This window comes from Condylura cristata, unplaced genomic scaffold (assembly GCF_000260355.1).
Source record: "Condylura cristata isolate star-nosed mole 26May11 unplaced genomic scaffold, ConCri1.0 scaffold00026, whole genome shotgun sequence".
Classification (NCBI taxonomy): domain Eukaryota; kingdom Metazoa; phylum Chordata; class Mammalia; order Eulipotyphla; family Talpidae; genus Condylura; species Condylura cristata.
The window spans coordinates 7,382,189-7,400,398 of NW_004567127.1; the positions used below are offsets into that span (position 1 = coordinate 7,382,189).

General features: G+C 54.5%; 1 protein-coding gene across 3 annotated transcripts in view; it reads left to right on the forward strand.

Annotated features, from left to right (window-relative positions):
- KCND3 (potassium channel, voltage gated Shal related subfamily D, member 3) overlaps positions 1-18,210 on the forward strand; it is a 201,720-nt gene that overhangs the window by 1,646 nt on the left and 181,864 nt on the right. For all 3 annotated transcript variants that reach the window (XM_004689649.2, XM_004689650.2, XM_012730119.1), the window contains exon 2: positions 6,477-7,645. In XM_004689649.2, the coding sequence (XP_004689706.1) occupies positions 6,540-7,645 (1,106 nt within the window). In that variant the 5' untranslated portion in view covers positions 6,477-6,539. The remainder of the gene's footprint in view (positions 1-6,476; positions 7,646-18,210) is intronic.

An 18,210-nucleotide genomic window follows, 5' to 3' on the forward strand; every position in this document is an offset into this window, starting at 1 on the left:
AGAGGGGCGCGACCAAACCTGCTGGAGCCAGGAAGTGCGAGGAGCGCGGCTCCCACGCCTGTTGCTCCAGCCGCCCACGCGGCACCCTCCCACTCTCGCGCCCGGGTGGGTGGGCGCTGGGGCGCCGGAAGGATTGGGGGTGGGGCCGGCGCCGCGGGGGAGCAGGCAGCCGGCCTGGGGGCGTCGGTTCCCGCGGGCTGCCGAGCCACCTCCGGGCTGCGAGGAGATGTGAGGTTTGGGGGTGGGAGTGTGAACCTCTACCCTCTTTCCATTGGCTTGCCTTCCCTTGGGGGGGTGCCACCGGCAGCGTCCCGGGGTACGGCGGCAGGTGGCGACCGCTTGTCGGGTGCCCGGGCTCTTGGTGAAGGAGAAGGAGAGAAATGGCTGAGGGTGGAAGCCGCGAGCGGTTTGGGGCGCTTCGCAAAGTTCTCCGGCCCGGCGAGCCCGCGGCGTGCCTTGCAGAAGCTGGGGGACACGGCGGCTGGTCCTGCCCGGCTCGGCCTCCAGCCTGCCGGCCGTGGGAAAGGTCTCCAGGAGGCACCGGAAGCCGAGGCGGTCCTGGGGAAAGGGGGTCGAAAGACTCACTTTTTGAGGTATTGGCACCGAGGGTGGGGTGCGGAAGGGACTGGGCAGAGAAGTTACCTGCAATTAACTGAATTCCTACACTTGCTCAGTGTGGACATCTGACTCAGGTCCAAGATGCTCGGCTTTTATCCCGGGCAGACCTGATAATGTCAGCAACAGGCTGTGAGGTTCGGGACCTGCAGTCATACGGCAAAGAGAAAGCTCTAGTGTTTCTTAGGAGAGGACATCTGAACTTTCTCGTGATCTAGGCATAATGCCATCTGTTTGTAAGACCGAGTGCGGGTTGCTACATGGCGCACGTCAGTATTTTGCGTGAGGCTTTGTGATGGTTCAAGGATGCCTTATTTACTGTTCCATGCAGAGGCCCTGGGTGTTTAGTGTCTGTGGGAATGGGGCCTGGGCAGGCACGAATTTAATGCCAAGCATGTGTGCATTTCCCCATGTGGACATGTTGGCACATGGTGGTGGGAAATTGATGTTTGTTTCCTTGTCACTACATTCGGATGCAACAAAACCCAAGTACACAAGGGGACCCCCAGAGGAAGAAAGATTAGTAGCTTGTTCCTTTTTACTGTTGAAGATTCCTGGGGAAAAGATTTCAGGAAAGCATCCTGGCCCGCCTGGGAGTGGCTCTGTGGGAGAGCAGGAATCAGTCGGTGTGCCCCAGGCCTGTACCCTCATGATCCCGAGCTTGTACCTTGTCAGTTTCCTGCCAGTTTACCTAAACCTTGCAGGCACAGGAGGACCTGGACCACCTGGACCCTTCGCTGCCCCATTCTGGTCTAAGCCTTGTGACGTAAAATTGTGAAGTTTCCAGAGACTGTCCACCCGGAGTGCTTGGCTGAGGTCATTGAAGGGCAGACCTTGGTGCGGGGACTCTTGTTGCTGCCTTGTGCCTCTGCTCAGGTTGAATAGCCATCCCCAGGACAGACTGCCGCATCACTTTGCCCCCCGTTTGGCCCTCTGCTCCCCAAACAGAAGCTGTTTCACCGGCCGACTTTCCCAGCGGGGCAAGTTGCCCTGTTCCGGGATTGTCTCCCTCTGTCACGTCAGTGCTCACCTGTTTTAAATGTCTCTTCCCCAGCCTCCCCCCACTCCCATCTTTCCCACTGTCAAACTCTTCTGCCAAAAAACAAAAATAGCTTCAGATTTTTCATTTGTAAGGCGTCCACGTCCTAGTAAAACCTTGGCATTTGAGGCATGTGCCGTGCCATTGGCTGAAAATGGGGCCGCACGGTTTGCCTGTTGCAGGCATTCATACCCAGGCTGCTTCTGGAGGTGTTGGTGCCCAACAGGGAGCCCAGGCTGTGCTAAGGCCACAGACAAGCCCTGTTGGGGCAGGCCGTGCCTGCAGGGCAGTTTGGAGGGTATGGCTAGTGTGGTCTTGGGCTGGATTTCTGGTCAAAGACTTTCCCTCCCCTGGCACACCCAGACACACACACACACACACACATTCAGGGTCAGGGTAGGGGGAGCAACTTTTGCCTAGAGATTAAGACTTGAGCCTCTGGAGACAGCCTGGCTCTTGCCTGGTCTTTGGGACCAGGGCCTTTGGGACTATCCTAGATGAATGCCCAGGGCAAAAGTTTTGCCTTGGGGCCAGAGGCTTTTATGATGGATAGAGAAGGTCATTTTTCCTTCCCAGATCTCAGCTATTCATCTGAAAGCAGTTTGTGAAATATCCACAGCCCTTGGAGAAAAGGACATTGGGGTGGGGTGGGGTGGAGAGGGTTAGGTGCCAGCAAGCGAGGCTTGCTGGGTGGCACCAGGCCTGAGGCCATCATCTCAGGGCGTGGAGTTGCTTGAATGGTCCTAACAGGATTCTACAGAGGCCCTCCTGGTTCAGCAGGCTCTCTGCTCTTGGAGTTCCATTTTGGGGTAATGCAGGGATGTTAAGGGTCAGTGGTCCAGAGCCCTGGGAGCGGGAACCTGATCCCGCTGGACCCTCGAGGGGAGTGGCCAGGGTCATGAGTAGACCTAGCCTTTGGTTGCTTGAGCTCTAAGTGATACAAGTTGTGTGCCCTGCCCTGGACACCATTCTCATCAGGAATTTCCAGAACTCCCTTGGTTAAAAGGAGGCTCCATCCCCACAAGAAGGAGCCCGGATTTGCATGGCCAGTTGTCCTCAGAGACCAGAGCCCCAGCCTTCACATCCTGGCACAGTAGAATCACTGATTATTTCAACCAGAGTCCCGTCCACTTCCCGAATTTTACAGATGAGGACTCTGAGATCTGGGGTGATGGCTTGCTTTCACAAGTTCGGGAGCGAATTGGAATTCAGAGGAGCATCAGTATCTGGCTATACCTAGGCCAAGAGAGCTGATGGATGGTCGAGCTGGAAGCCATCCACTCCTGTGCAGCTGATCCTTGACAACACAGAGGTTAAGCTCTCCACCCTGCAGTTGAAAATCGAGGTATAAGCTGCAGTGGCCGAGTGTCCCTGGGTTCCACTTCTGACCTCCAGAACTGTCTGAATAATCCACGAATGCCCAACCCGTGAGTAGAAAGCAGTGTGTATAGAGTTGTGGAGTTCAGACCCCTGGTGTGCGGGTTGTCGTACGTGGCGCTGAGCCACGTCCACGGAGCCTTTCTGGGGCTCAGTTTCCTAACTGGAAACTTGTGGGCAGGAACTTACACATCATAGGATTTCTGTAGCGATAAATGAAATGTTGCTCTAAAAGTGTCTAAAATGGTGCCCGGAGCACTGTCAGTGCTTAATAAATGCCAATTAAATCTGCATTGGAATTACCTGGGGCCAGTGTTTAAACTGTGGGCTTTTCTCGAAAACTTCTCCTCCTAAACATGTGCAGATTCTCCTAGTAACTTAAAAGAAATCAAGTGATAAGGGTAAATTTCTTGAACAAAGGTATAAAATGGCCAGGATGTGTTTCCCAATCTCCTCTCGGGGTATGTGGTTACCCACTGCTGTGGGTGAACGACCCCCCTGCTCCTTCCTCCCTTCCTGTAATCAAGAGCTCATCAGGCCTGTGCTGTTTTTCTCTTCTCCAAGTGGTGACATTTATGGGGAATATCATTGTTATTCCTGTTGTCTTCCATGGCATCTCCCTATAGGAGAGAGCAGAGACCTGTGACTAATCTCCTGAACATGCAGCTGGGGAAACTGAGGCAGAGGTCAGCTCTTCCGAAACCCACCTGAGAGCACACTGCATCAGTTACCTACTCTGGACTCTCTTGCTTCAGTTCTGGCTTGAGGGTTTACTGTCTGTCTGACACGAGATGCCTACCCTTGCAAACCCCTGAAATGCATTAGCAAGCCCTGGAGTTAAGTCGATTGCAAACGGGATTGACAAAATCGGGGTTCCCAATTTAAGCAGCTCCCATGCAGGTGCGGTGCTGCCTCCTGGGTTGTCATGTAAAAACGGGCGCGTCAGTGCCTTTCCCCTTAAGGAGCTTAGTGTGGGATGGGAAAGAGCAGAGTAGCTGTCCCTTGGAACTCCACTTGGAGACAGCCTGGCTTTAAAGCTCTCTGCCTACTTATTACACCCTGTAGTCAATCATTACCACGCCTCATACGTCACCTTCCTCCCTTGAAAAATGGGGACAGTGGTGTCTACCCCCAGGGCCGTCGGTAGGGTCCGTGGAGATGGTATGTGGCTCCTGGGCACTGGGCCTGGCATGCCCTCAGCAAGATCGCCTGCTCTGCTTACAGGGAGACCTGAGAACAGGGTCGACAGGCCACAGCTCATGGTGTGGGGCCAGGCTGCCCCGGTGAGTCCCTGGCCTGCCCCTCTCCAGCTGGCATAGATGCCTGGGTTCCATACTCTTCCTCCTGGAACTGCTGTGGGGTTCGCATGTGTGCACCCTGGGAGAGAGAGAGTGCCTGGCGTCCAGTAAGTGTTCAGTCCTCGTAGCCGCGATTACTGATAAGACTTGTAGAAACTTGTCTGTGAGCCAGGTCAGAGGGTGACACACATGACAGACTGGCAAAGTGCTGAAAGCGCAGAGAAGAAAATGCCATAGAGGGGGCCTCACAGAACGGCGAGGGACTGGTGGGCTTCTAGTCAGAGGGCTTAAGGAGCAGGGTATCCCCAGCAGAAGGAAGACAAGAGTCCCCCACAAAGTCTGTGCACCGGCTGCTCTGATCTGTGGTCTTTGTGCTGGAGGCGAGGATGGGTGCGGGGATCCTGCCCTGGGGTCCGTTTGTGGAAATGCTGGGCCACCAGACCGAAGAGTTTGATTTTGTTGGCTGTGGAGGAAATCCTGCTTTTGGAAGATTACTCTGAGCAGAATGGATTTCTGGGGAACAGGAGAAACAGGGTTAGGGGGTTGGATAAGAGAGAAGCAGGCCAGTGGGAAGGAGGCCTGAGGGAATTGGGGCCTTAATGAGGGCAGGAAGAGCTGTGGTTTCCTTATTTGTACATGCTTTGGGTAGAGCAGGAGGAACACGGCCCAGGTGACAGGCACAAGAAGGCAGCTCCGTGCAAGCCTGCCCGGTTTCCAAGGCAGGTGGAAGAGTCCAGTGGAGGGTTTGGAGCAAGAGGAGGTAGAGACGAAAGTTCTGGAAGAATCGGGAGCCAGGAGAAGGAAGCGGGATCCAAAGAGACAGAGCAGAGCTCCTAAGACACACCTGTGCCTCATTTATTTCAACCTGGAGTCAAACAGTGGGATCTCGGAGGGTCCAGGACTGGTTCTGTGTGATCTCTGTGGGGCCAGTGACAATGAGTGTGTCAACCTGCGCTATTTCCCACTGCTGCTACCTGTGTTTCTGTGCCACCGCATGTCTTCCCGCAGATGGCGTACACTTGGGGATTGCACAGTCCCTTCACTACCGTCTTTAAAAAGCCAGATTTGGGAAGGTAAATCTGTTTTCCAGAGCCAGAAATAATTCCCCATGACCTTCATGGTTCCCTCCATCCCTGCAGGTGACGGCAGGTGTGTTCAGAGTGTAGTGTGGAGGGAGAGCTGTAGGTGAAGCCACGGGGTGCCCAGTTCTGGGGGAGTTTCCAAGGGAAGAGTGGGGCCAGGTCAAAGCGGCATTGTGTAGCCCAAGGGAGCTACAGCTGGTGGGCAGATGGAGGCGGGAGCCAAGGAGTTGGAGACGGCAGGGAGTGTGCATAAGTGTGCCTCTGGGAGGGAGTGGGACACACCTGGAGGTAGGTAACCGAGAACCCAACAGTCCTTTGGGGGGGACTCTTGGCGGACAGGGGGCCCGCCCTCAGCTCACAGCCTCGCCCACCTCTGTCTGTCATGCCTCTGAGGGGTGCGATGGGACTCTAGTCACCTGGTATCTTAGAGAGCAGCATTGCTCCGTGGTCCTTGGAGACAGAAGTCCACCCGTCACGCGGTCTACTGCAGTTACCTGCCTCCCAAAGAATTTGGGGGAAGTTGGGAGGAGTAGAAAGAATGTGTTTACCTGATCTCCCTCACCCATACCCCCCACTCCTGATTACCCTGGTGGGTGAAGAGTGAAATAAAAATTAGCATGTTTATCCCACTTTTAAATTCGTTTAATGAGGACTCATTTACCCTCTCCCAATTTAAATTCGTAATAACGCCATAACCTTTCAGAGCTGATTATTACCCGCATCTTCCCAGATCTTCCTGCTAAAGACACTTTTCCTCGGAAGGCTCCTGAGCCCTTCTGGAACTTGACAATTTGTCAGGCTGTCAACAACATCTGGTGATGCCACCTGACTGTGCCACCGGTGCTAGGTTCTCTCTCCACCGGGGGAGAAGTGAAAGGACCCGTCCGCGCGCGCGCGCGCGCGCGCGCGCACACACACGCGCGCGCGGGAGTTGATTTCAGTTTAGTGAATTTGTCTTCCTGTCTTTGGCTGTTTCACAGCCCGTGGCCCTCGCCTGAGTTACATGACCTTCCAGGGAGTCAGCCTTGAAGACTCACCAGGTTCTCTCCTCTCTCCTGTCTCCAGGGGTCGCTGCACTAACTCCAAGCCGGTGTGCGCGCCGGGGCTGGCGCGGGAGCTGGAGTCACCATGGCGGCCGGGGTGGCAGCCTGGCTGCCTTTTGCGAGAGCCGCGGCCATTGGCTGGATGCCGGTGGCCAACTGCCCCATGCCCCTCGCCCCTGCCGACAAGAACAAGCGGCAGGATGAGCTGATCGTCCTCAACGTGAGCGGGCGGCGCTTCCAGACGTGGCGGACCACCCTGGAGCGCTACCCGGACACCCTGCTGGGCAGCACGGAGAAGGAATTCTTCTTCAACGAGGACACCAAGGAGTACTTCTTCGACCGGGACCCCGAAGTGTTCCGCTGCGTCCTCAACTTCTACCGCACGGGGAAGCTGCACTATCCGCGCTACGAGTGCATCTCAGCCTACGACGACGAGCTGGCTTTCTACGGCATCTTGCCGGAGATCATCGGCGACTGTTGCTACGAGGAGTACAAGGACCGCAAGCGGGAGAACGCCGAGCGGCTCATGGACGACAACGACTCGGAGAACAACCAGGAGTCCATGCCCTCGCTCAGCTTCCGCCAGACCATGTGGCGGGCCTTCGAGAACCCCCACACCAGCACGCTGGCCCTGGTCTTCTACTACGTGACTGGCTTCTTCATTGCCGTGTCGGTCATCACCAACGTGGTGGAGACGGTGCCGTGCGGCACGGTGCCCGGGAGCAAGGAGCTGCCGTGCGGGGAGCGCTACTCCGTGGCCTTCTTTTGCCTGGACACTGCGTGCGTCATGATCTTCACCGTGGAGTACCTGCTGCGGCTTTTCGCGGCGCCCAGCCGCTACCGCTTCATCCGCAGCGTGATGAGCATCATCGACGTGGTGGCCATCATGCCCTACTACATCGGCCTGGTCATGACCAACAACGAGGACGTGTCGGGCGCCTTCGTCACGCTCCGGGTGTTCCGCGTCTTCAGGATCTTCAAGTTCTCGCGCCACTCCCAGGGCTTGCGGATTCTGGGCTACACGCTCAAGAGCTGTGCCTCTGAACTCGGCTTCCTCCTCTTCTCCCTCACCATGGCCATCATCATCTTTGCCACTGTGATGTTTTATGCCGAGAAGGGCTCCTCCGCCAGCAAGTTCACGAGCATCCCCGCCTCGTTCTGGTACACCATCGTCACCATGACCACGCTGGGGTAAGTCGCCGCCGCCCGGACGCGCGCGCGCTGTGGGTGGCGTGGGGATGGGCGGAGGAGACGCGAGCGAGGAAGCCGCCTGCTCTGCCGGGGGTCGACGCTTGAGTGGTTTATTTGGAAGTGGAAGCTTGCTCCAAATGAGCTTTCTTTTGGGGGCGGGTATGTATGTTATAAGCCGTGCGGAACTGCGCCGCCATTGCTTTGTTCAGCCGTGTCCTCGGGTTCTGTGTTTGTGTGTGCTGGAGGCAGGAGGAGGTACGGTTGCTGCATTCGTTTATAGTCTCGCATAGGTAGAAGGACTGCAGCGGGTGGGGAGGAAGAGGCTGCGCGAGGTTGTGCTGGCACGGGATGGAGGGTTCAGCGGCCCATTCACAGGAAACACCAAGAATACTCGTCTGTGCTCCTTCTCCGGCTTGTCTCTGTAGTATAGTTGTGGGTGGTTTTCTCCCTACTTTTCTGCTGCTACAGATGCCCCAGGTTCAGTAGCTCAGAGCTGACTTTCTTCAAGTGATTCTGAACTTGGGTTTTTCATGAAGCAGGGCACTCGATTTCTTATTTTCTCATTCGAAAGCAGGAGCAGTTTCGCCGTCCCAGCCTGACTCTGATTGAATGACCTGGCCCACCTGGCTGATTGTGAGATGGTCTGAGTGGATCTTGTGGTCAAACATGGAAGTGGCAGTGTTGTCAGAGGGAGGCAGATGCGTCGGGCAAGGTCACAGGGGACTCTACTGTCTCCGTCTCCCAGAGCTTCCGTCTCCAGCTGAGGGCACAGGAGGGCATCCCGCTGCTGGCCCGTGACACCTTCCGTCGGAGGACGGGGGCTCAGGAAGGAGATGGCAGGCTTCACCCTCACCAGCTTAGAGCCAGGAAGGCAGCTTTCTGGAGATGTGCATGTCTTAGGGTTTCCGTTTCAGCCCTTGCATGACGCTGACGCTATTGCGAAATCCCGTCATAATTCATCCGCTGGGTCTACATTTGCTTAGGCCAGAAAGCGTTCTATTGCTGACGGAGAATTCATGCAGCTTTTTATTTGGTCTTTGGCAATTCATTTGGTGGTGTCCTGGTGATTCCATTTTCTCCCTGGCCAACCCCGGTGGTGCAGGTGACCGTTTTCCCCGGTGGGGTGCGTGCTTATTGGGAGTGACCTCGCGGATGATGGGACGTTATAAAATGACGACATTTGTCATTCTGCCTCCAGGAGGAAGGTGTGAGGGGGAGATCGGGGCTGTCGCTGTCCATTTGCAAAGCCACACTTGTTGAAGGCGTTCCCTAACCTCTCATCTCTGCCAGAGACCACCCTGCCTCTGCCTACCACTCACACTCATATGCACACACACTCCAGATAACTGCGCCCACCCAAAATGGGTAACAAAGTATAACGTCTGGTCATCTGACCTTGTTTCTCAGGCCTTGACCTTGCTGGCTCAGGGGGCAGAGGTGGGGTTTGGGCGCAGTGGGATGCATGAAGCTAAAATAGCCCGGGGAGCTGGATGCTGTGCATATTAGCCCCATTCCAGGACCCTCTTGGCCACGCCTGACACGGCCTGACTGTCCAGTGCCCTCGGGTCCCCCTTGTTGGGACTCACACCAGCAGAAGGGTGCCTCAGGAAGGCCAGGGGAGCAAAGAGGGCAGCTGGATGGTCGCAAGAGTTAAAATGGGCTCATTTCAGAGATCAGTGAAACTTTGCAGCCACCTCCCACTGCTTTTTCTTTTTCATGTAGCATAGCATGTGGTGTGTTCTATGTGCTTAACACTTTGCACCTGTTACCTCTGTAAGCTCATGACTTAAAGATAGGGAAAATTCGATATGACTTTAAAGATGGAGAAGGTGGGCTTCAGAGAGGTCAGGTAAACTTCTGGAATCACATAGCTGATCAGGAGCAGAGCTGATTTCCAGATCCTAGGTCTGGCTGTCTGCATTCCCCTTTCCCTGTTTGCTCACCACTCCACTCCCCCCACACCATCAGGGCCCAAAGGGGGAAATCAGACTTTCAGAGTTACTATTTTTTTTTGTTATGGCCTCAGGGTATCATAGTCTATTCTAGTCATTTCACTGTTCAAGGGACACATCAGCGACATGAGGCCTGCATGCCAGGCACTGTACTAGGCGCACCGGGATTTTAGAAATCATTTCCATTTGCCTTTGAAGTGAATGGCTGCATTCTTAGCAAAACCCAGTATTTTATGTCCCAAGAGGAACCAGTGATTTCCCTTAGCATCCACCTTTCCGATCCAGGGGCAAGTTGAATGTAGGGGATGGATAATCTTAGCCTTCCGTGTACTTTTTAGTGGGAAGCAGAAGGCCTCTGCCAGAGAATGAAGGCAGAGAGGACACGCGTCTGAGATAAACACACTTCCCCTAACAGTGGACCCTGTGGCCTTCTGCCCTTCAAATAAGTAACAGAAGCAGGCCTTTCTGCATCCCACTCCAGCCCGTCACCCAGCACAGATTGGGAGACTTCCACCTGAGTTGGCCCTGGGAACCATGACCGGGTCACATCTTGACTGTTCACGGCAGGTGCGTGGTGGAAGGCCTGTATCAGGTGGTCTGTGAGGATGGCCCACGCTTTCATTTGCTTGGTCTAATGCAGTTTGCAGTCCTGTCTCAACCTGCCTGTCTGTCTCTAGAGTGGCCCCATGGTGTATGCTGTACCCCCGCCCAACCCTCTGAGAGAGAGGGGTGAGCAGTCCACCCTCTGCAGGTTGCTCTGCAGAATTGGGGGTTCTTCTTGCCTTTTCACCAGCCGGGCCCCGGGAATATCTTCTCTCCTCTCCTCTGGCTAGTTTCTCCACTGAACACACCCAGCTGCTCATGGGCTTACGAACCACTCTACAAAGCCTGTCTTTTTGCTTTTTCTTCACTGGCATTTGGGTCCCAAGGGACTGTGGAGTACTAAGACCCGACTCTTGCCATGTGCCATGTCCTGTCCTTTGCTTCCAAGAGCTCCCGGCAGACACGTCATCTCCAGATGACTTCCATGTCCAGACTCTGCCAGCCCTCATCCTCCTCTGACTTTCTGTTTCCAGCCTGGAGAGACTGCCTGGGCGCCTTGGCAGAGTAGGGCTGATGGACAGGTGGGGAGCGAGTGTGCTGAGGAGAGGACCCCTCTTCCTGGGTCGGCACCCGCTTTCCCGCGACTCCCTGATGACTCGCTGCACAGGTTTCCTCCAGGGACAGGCTCCTGGAGCCAATTGTTCTGTTTATTTACCATCTCAAAATACTTCAGATACACAAAAACAATAACAGCCCAGTTGCCCCCACCCCCCCCAACCCTGGGGCTGGCTCTCCTTTATACTGCCCGTGCTGCCTTGGGGACCCCGTCCGTGCAGTTTCCCTTGTGCCCCCCGCGACAGTCAGGCTCCCAAGTGAACCATTAAAGGATTAATTTCTGTGCTCATAATTGGTACTATAAATAAAGTAAATCCTCAATTATCTCAGTTAACAGAGGGAAGGGAATAACACAGAACTCCGGGTATCAAATAAGACCAACATATCGAGTTGGGCGTGTATCATATGCTGTAGACGTTTTCAAGGCAGATTTGTGTCCTTAGTTTTCTTGGACTTCGGTATTACTGTTGGCCTAGACCGCCTCTGAGCTGGGGCCAGGGCTGGCTTGTGGGGGAGGGGGGCCAGGAGAAGGCAGCATCTCCAGGCCTGATGCCTGAGGCGCCCAGGGAGGGGGCAGTTGAGCACCACAGGACAGGCAGGGCAGGAGCAGCCTGGCTGCAAAGATGATGACCCATGGCTGCCCGGTTGGCCTGGTTATGTAATTGAGACCGGCAGCCTATCCGTCACCCATGCCCTGAGATGAGAAAGCTTTTGACAGTGTCCAAAAATCACTTTAACAAAAACACAATCGATTTTTGCTTCTTCCAAGCACGAGCCCGAAGCAGCCTCCAGGTGATTTGCATTTCTCCTTAAAACATCCTGGAAGGGACCTGCCTGAGATTTCAGGAGCCAGGAGCCCAGCCCTCGAGATCAATATAGGCACCCACAACGGGCTACTTGCCCTGGCTCCCTTCTGAGCCAAACCAAAGGTGCAGTCAGTTCCAGGGCTGTTTGGTTAACCCTTCATTAAGCCTTCGTTTCCCGAAATTCTGGCTGCACCTTCGTCCACTTTCTGTCCTTGGATTCCGAGCTCCAGCGGCCACATTATCTTTCCACCTCCACACTCGCACAGCCTCAGGGCCCAGCAACCCTTCTCCCAGCTCCCAGGGGCCCTGGCCCTGGACACTGACCCCACAGCGCCTGTCTGGACGTGGGGTCCTTGCCCAGAGACCATGACGTAGCACACACACTGAGAATGAGTCACCTCGAGGTGCTTTCTTGCTTTGACACATTATGTATTAACCAGCTGTTCTGTGGTGCTGAAATTCCTGAATCCCAACAAGGAACTGTCAGCCATTCAGCATTTACTGAGTGCTGGCCGTGTACCAGGCAGCATGGCAGGCCCAGAGAATACGCACATTAGCCCCATGTAAAGTGCGGACAAAATGAATGGAAGGAAACTGTTCTCTGCCTCTGACCCAAAATGAGAAATGCTGGCGATCCACGGCTGGCCGAGGATCAGGAGGGAGGCTGCTCCGGAGACCTGCCCCTCCTCCAGGCAGCCGCCCGGCCAGCAGGAGGTGTCCCCTGGCCTCCCCCTGGCCTCCTGCAGCCCTTGCTAGAGCCCTGCCTTGTCATTTCCCCACCTGTTGCTTAGGTGCTGTTTAGGGGTCGTTAGGGGTCTCCCCGGAGGTGGGCCCTTCAAGGGCAGGGCTCTTCCCAAGCTCACTGTGTGGTAGCGGCCGGCTGCCATTTTCCCCCTTTGCTAACCAACTCCTGGCCATTGTGCGAACTAACAAATGTTATCGTGCCAGGCTGGCAATTTGAGGGCAGGGCAGAGAGGAGGGCTGGGCCAGACAGGGCGTCTCTCGTTCTGACCTCAGGGCTGGGCCTTTCTTGCGAGGGAAGCTTGAACTCTTGTCCGCTTCTGCTTTTGGCTATTTGGCTATGTGCCCACTATGGACCAGGCAGCCAGGGAAGAGCAAAAAGGGAGTCGCAGCTCGGCCCCCCCATCTGTGCTGTTTCCCTCTATCCACTTATTTATCCAACAAATATTTAACGGGTACCATCTAGGCCCTGGCGATACAGCAGCAAAGAAAGCAGCTAGGCCTTGACCGGTGGACCCTGCACGCTAGTGGGGTGGACCAGATAGCCAATAGATGAACAAGTGGGTGCCATTCAGGCAACAGTTCATGCTATGGAGAAAAAGAAAGCTCAGTATGGCAGGCAGGGAGGGTGAGGACAGGAGAGTGATGGAGCAAGGGAGCGTGCTGGCCTATCAGGAGGCCAAGATGGGCCTCTCAGCTGGATGGTATTTGAGCAGAAACGAGGGGGAAGTGGAAAGCGTGGGGAAGAGCATTCCAGGCGGCGGGATCAGCAAATCAGGCCATTAGGCAGGAGCGGCCTTGGTGGGTGTGCTATTCTCGGAATAGCAAGAATGCCCTAATGGTTGAGGGGCATAAACAAGGCAGGTAATGGAGCTCATGGGGAAGTAGCCGGTGCAGGGCCCACGTGACCAACATGCTTTTGCCTTCATCCATTTAGAATGGGAAGGGTTCTGAGGAGACCTGATTTATGTTCCCTGAGGATCTCTTTGGCTGCTGGGTCGCGAGTCTGCTTCAGGGAGAAGCTAGCACCATGTTTTAGCCAAGAGGTAAAGTTGTCTGAGGGTGGCGGTGATGGAGATGGTAAGTGGGGAGCTTCTGGGTATGTAAAGGCAGAGGCAGCCAGAAGCACCCGCTTCCCTGTTCCCACCACCTGAAAGGTTCTCCAGCTCTGAGACTGACCCAGGAGATAGGACTCTAGAGATCTCCTCCACCCTGGGGAAAAGCATGTCAGGAGAAGGGACCCCACCCTCCCAGGTCCTGCAGGGTGGATGCAGGGCCCCGGGCAGCCCCGACCCAGTATGGCAGGAAGAAATTCCAGAGTCTGATTGGGGCGTGGATATCCGAGAGCAGAGTGGGCAGTGAGCGGGCCAGTGGGCCTGGCCAGAAGCTTCCTTTCAGCACATGCACCCAGAACCGGCTAAGACGGGCAGTGCCCCCCACCACGGGGTTCAGGCTTGGCTCAGAGACTCAGAGGCGCCTCCCTAAAAGTTGGTACCTGTGGTAGCTGCTTCAACGATGGGCAGAGGGCTCAGGGCTGCAGAAGAGGAAGAGCTTGCTTCATGCAAGCGGGATGGGAGCTTTCTGGGTGCTTTACAGCAGGGGAGTCACATTAGGTAGCTCTGCCAATCCAGCAGTTCAGATTGCTGCAATTTTTTGAAAGGGATTTCCAGGCTGCTGCCCATTTTACAGTTCTCTTCTGGAACTTCTCAAAATCAATCTCTCTTTCGCGCTCTCTCTCTCTCTGGTTTTGTTTGGGTTTCCCTCTTTAAACACTGCGTAAACACAAACATGATTCTCCCTGAGAAGCAGTAATTATTCTGCCTGAAAATAATGCAAATAAAAGCAGTCTGGCCCTCCCTCTCCTGGGGGAGGGGCTGCACCCCTCTAACTGCTGGGGTATCAAGGGTGGAGCTTTCAGGAGGGAGCGCCTGCCCCAGACAAGCCAGGATAGCTGCTTGTCCCTGCACCATCCCTGGCTGCCAGTTCACCCCCCCCGGCCCCCACATCTCCTGTCTTGGGACGTTGATTCTCTACTATCGTAAGTGTTCGCCCTCTCTGGTGATAACCCAAGTCAGCTCTTCTTTTCCGGCAAGTGGGAACCAGGCCCAGAGCAATCTCTTTTGGAAAGAAAATTCAGCAGTGACCTGAAGCAACTTCTAATGGCAACTTAGTGCGTCCAGGCGGGAGTTAGCACACCTGCCCGTGAGCACCTGAAGTTCTTGGCTAAATGGCGCAGCTCACCCAGCCACAGGCTCAGGAGTGTCTACTGCTCCTGCAGAGTCCAACCTGCTTTCCTCAGGCCTCATCCCGTCCCCCCACCCACCTCTACCCAGCTCCAGGCAAATATGGGGGTTGGGGGGGTGCTGGGAGGGGCGATAATGCAGCCCCCGCAGCCGTGACTGGGTGGAGGGAGATGGCAACCGGCTCATGTAATCATATTCCGAGTGTCAAGGCTCGAATGAGTGTCATTAAACTGAATCAGAAAAATCGTTTTAATCTAAGTGCCACCTCACACACAGGCTAGTTGATGGAGAGATGGATGAGGCTAGAGACGCCTTTGTAAGCGAGGCTGTAAAATCCCATCACCTTCATTATTTCCCACCGAGCCAACGCATCATAATACCCATGAGCGGCAGAACAGCTTGAATTTAATATACAGAAAGTCCAATCAAACAATAAATGGATGGAACTATATAAAGAAACCATTTTCTGGGAGGCTGGCTCCGTTCTCTGGGATTCAGCTCCCTGACACATGAAATGTGCATCAATTTTCTCCAACTAATGCAGCTGCCGAATCACCACATGTGATATTTGTTTGCCTCAAAAATGGAAGAGGGGAACTTTTCCCCCTACATTATCTGGCTATCAATGCAAAATTGCAAATCTCATTTTCTTTGATTTGCACCCAGTGGTTCCTAGCGGCACAGCAAGGCACCAGCCCGATGCCAGTGGGCTGCACACTCAGGCCTCCTCCCCCAGAGCCTCGCTGCATCCCTGTGGCACTCTGTTGTCCTCTTTTTAAAAAGCCAGTTCTAGACCCCCGAGGGGGCGGTGAGGAGCTGGTGTCTCTGCCCTGGCAGAGGCTGGGGGAGGCTGGGTGGGCCGCCTGGGTGGCGCTGACACACCCGAGGGCCTGCCAGGTACTGCAGGGCCAGACCTGCCGTGGAGGTTGTTCATTCTGGGTTGGATCCCCCGACCAGCACCGCCCTCTGTCTCCCCTCCAGCCCTAGAGGTCAGCCAAGCACTGAGTGACCACAAATGGGAATAGCTATCAGCCAAGCAGAATTTAAAAAAAAAAATCAGCTCCTTCAAACTTACACAATATGTGTCAAGAACTGTTGGAAATCGTGTTTCTTCTGGCGTATAAAACTGGGATTCTCTCCACCACCGTCTTCCCAAGGGCCTGGATAACTGAGAGTTAACCATAATTACAGGTTTATTGCTGTTGAGAAGTATCATTAGTTTATTTTTACTTCTTCCTGGTCACGCATACTTAAGCAGGGGGAAAAAAACTCAGAGAATTAAGCTTAACTAAACGGTATCAAAGCCACGGAAAGCATAAATCCTGATTCAATTCAACAAATATTGTTGAGCACCTGGTGTTTTTTGAAACTCCCTTATTAAGTAACATTGGGGATATGGAAATAAGACCTCAGTGATGTCCCTAGGAAGTTTACACGATAGCAGAGGGTAGAATATGTTTATGAGCATCCAGGAGAGGGGGGCAGGCAGGACTGAAGTGAACAGGAGAAGCTGGGCACAGACGGAATGCTTAATAAATATTTGCTGATGAAGGAGTGATTGGCTTCACGGAAAAGGTGACATTTCAGCTAGGCTGACAACAGTGGGTAGGATTTTGATATGTGGAAATGGGAAATCCATGTAAATTGCAAAAGGGCACGGTGCTCAGGGAGCTTAACTAATATGCTGGTTTGCTAGTGTTTAGGGCCTATAAGGAGAAAATGACTAGCGATAAGCAGGAAGGAAAGGTTTGCTAGAGACGCAGAAGGCCCAGAATATTAAGCTTCAGGACTTACTTGGTAGGCATCAGGGAGCCGGGAAAGGTGTTCCGGTCATGCATTGATTAGGAAGATTTATTTGGCAAGCTGTCTCTGGATGAATGTTAGGAGGGATCCCTGGGCCGTGATCCATCAGCCGGAGATTGGCCCAGAGGTCAGAGGTGAAGGAGACCTGACCCCGACAGCTACAGTGGAAAGGAGAGGGAGATCTAGAATAGAAAAGACAGCCCGGAGAAAGAGAAGTCAAACTCTGAGACTGTAAGTCAGGACAGTTAGCAAATCGGAGTTGGCAAACGTTAGAGGAAGAACAGGTCCACAGGAAACCAGGGCAGAGATAGACAGTGAAGCTGGCTCTTGACTGTGGTGTCCCCGCTAACTCGGCTCCCTTTCAGGTGGCACCTGCAGGAAGAGAGGTGGGTCTGGAGCTCAGGAGGGACAGTCGAGGGAAGGAAGGAGAGGAGAGCCGCTCGTCCTCCTCTCTGGCCGCAGGCCCTGCCCCTGCAGGAGTGTCCATGACACCTGACCAGCTTGACCGGCGCCTCAGCTCTGCGCAAGTTGCCTTCGTACTGCGATTCTGCTGGAGCAAAAGGTCTTACTGGCTTTCTGAATAAAACAGGGTTTTCCCTTAGTCTTCTACAATGATGATTAAACAAACAGCACTGACCCAGGAAGCAGAGCTTGCTTTGGGGGGGTGTAGTGGAGGTGGGGGGGGGGCTTAAATAAATAAGCGGATCCTTCCATTGGCACATGCCAGGGCACAGCTCTAATCTATCGCAGGCCAACAGCATCTCTGTGCCTGGCCGAGAGAGGTGCTGCTGGGCCAGGCGAGAAAATATCAATAATAATGAACAGCTCTATACCAGAGACATTTCATGGAGTGGAGCGGGGAATGGGATCAAAAACCGTGGCAGGAGGGACGTGCACTGGACTGTGTGATGGCACACGGGTGATTTGGTGATGGGAAACCCACGGCATTACAACTGAGATGGGAAAAGGCACAAAATGATGTAAAAATAAACAAGTATATTATTTATTATTTAATAATAATAAAAAAACCTCCCCCCTAAAAAAAAGAAAAAAGAAGAGCGCTGTCTCCTCGGGGCTCGCCTCCGTGGGCGGCGCTGTCCTGGTCCTGGAAGGGCCGGGCTCTCGGGTCGAGCCCTGGGGACTTAACGCACGGCCAGTCCCACTGGCTCCCTCCTTGCCCTTCGCGAGAAATGGCAGACACACCGCTGGCTTCACTCGCACACCTCTCCCACTGGAGAGGCCTGTCTGTGAGCAGCTGAGGAAAGTGCTGGGCAGTACTGCTGCCCACTCGGGTTGCGCTGTCCCTGAGAGCGAGACACAGGCCTGGGTGACATGAGACTGCGCCAAAAGGGGCGAGACAGGTGTTCGGTTCCCATCTGCCTGTGAAAGAACAAGGCGCAGGGAGTAAAGGTCTCCAGGTCAACGTCACGGGGTTCAGACAGACATCTCTGGCCCCCGCAGTGACCACACTTCCTAAGGCCCTGGGTCCGGTTACAGGGGCCTGAGCACGCGGAGCCATGCTTCGGGAGTCAGAGAGGCGAGCGGGACACACAGTGCAGGAAAGAGAGAGGGCGTGGAGGAGGCAGCCATCAGGGAAGGCTTCTTCGAGGAGGCGACATGTCCTCTGGCCCTTGAACGGTCTCAGTGGAAAAGTCACGGGATCATTCACTCCATAGACTGGTGGGTTTACATGGAACCGGCCAGGCTGATGCCACAGGACGTCTGTCCTTCATGCATGGAGCAAATTCTGTCTGGGAGGAGCAGCAGATAAATGTATGCAATGGGGGTGAACGTTGAAGTGAACGTGGAAAAAAGAGGTTCAGCTGCTCAGGGGAGAGAGAGAAGCTCAGCCTGATGGCAAG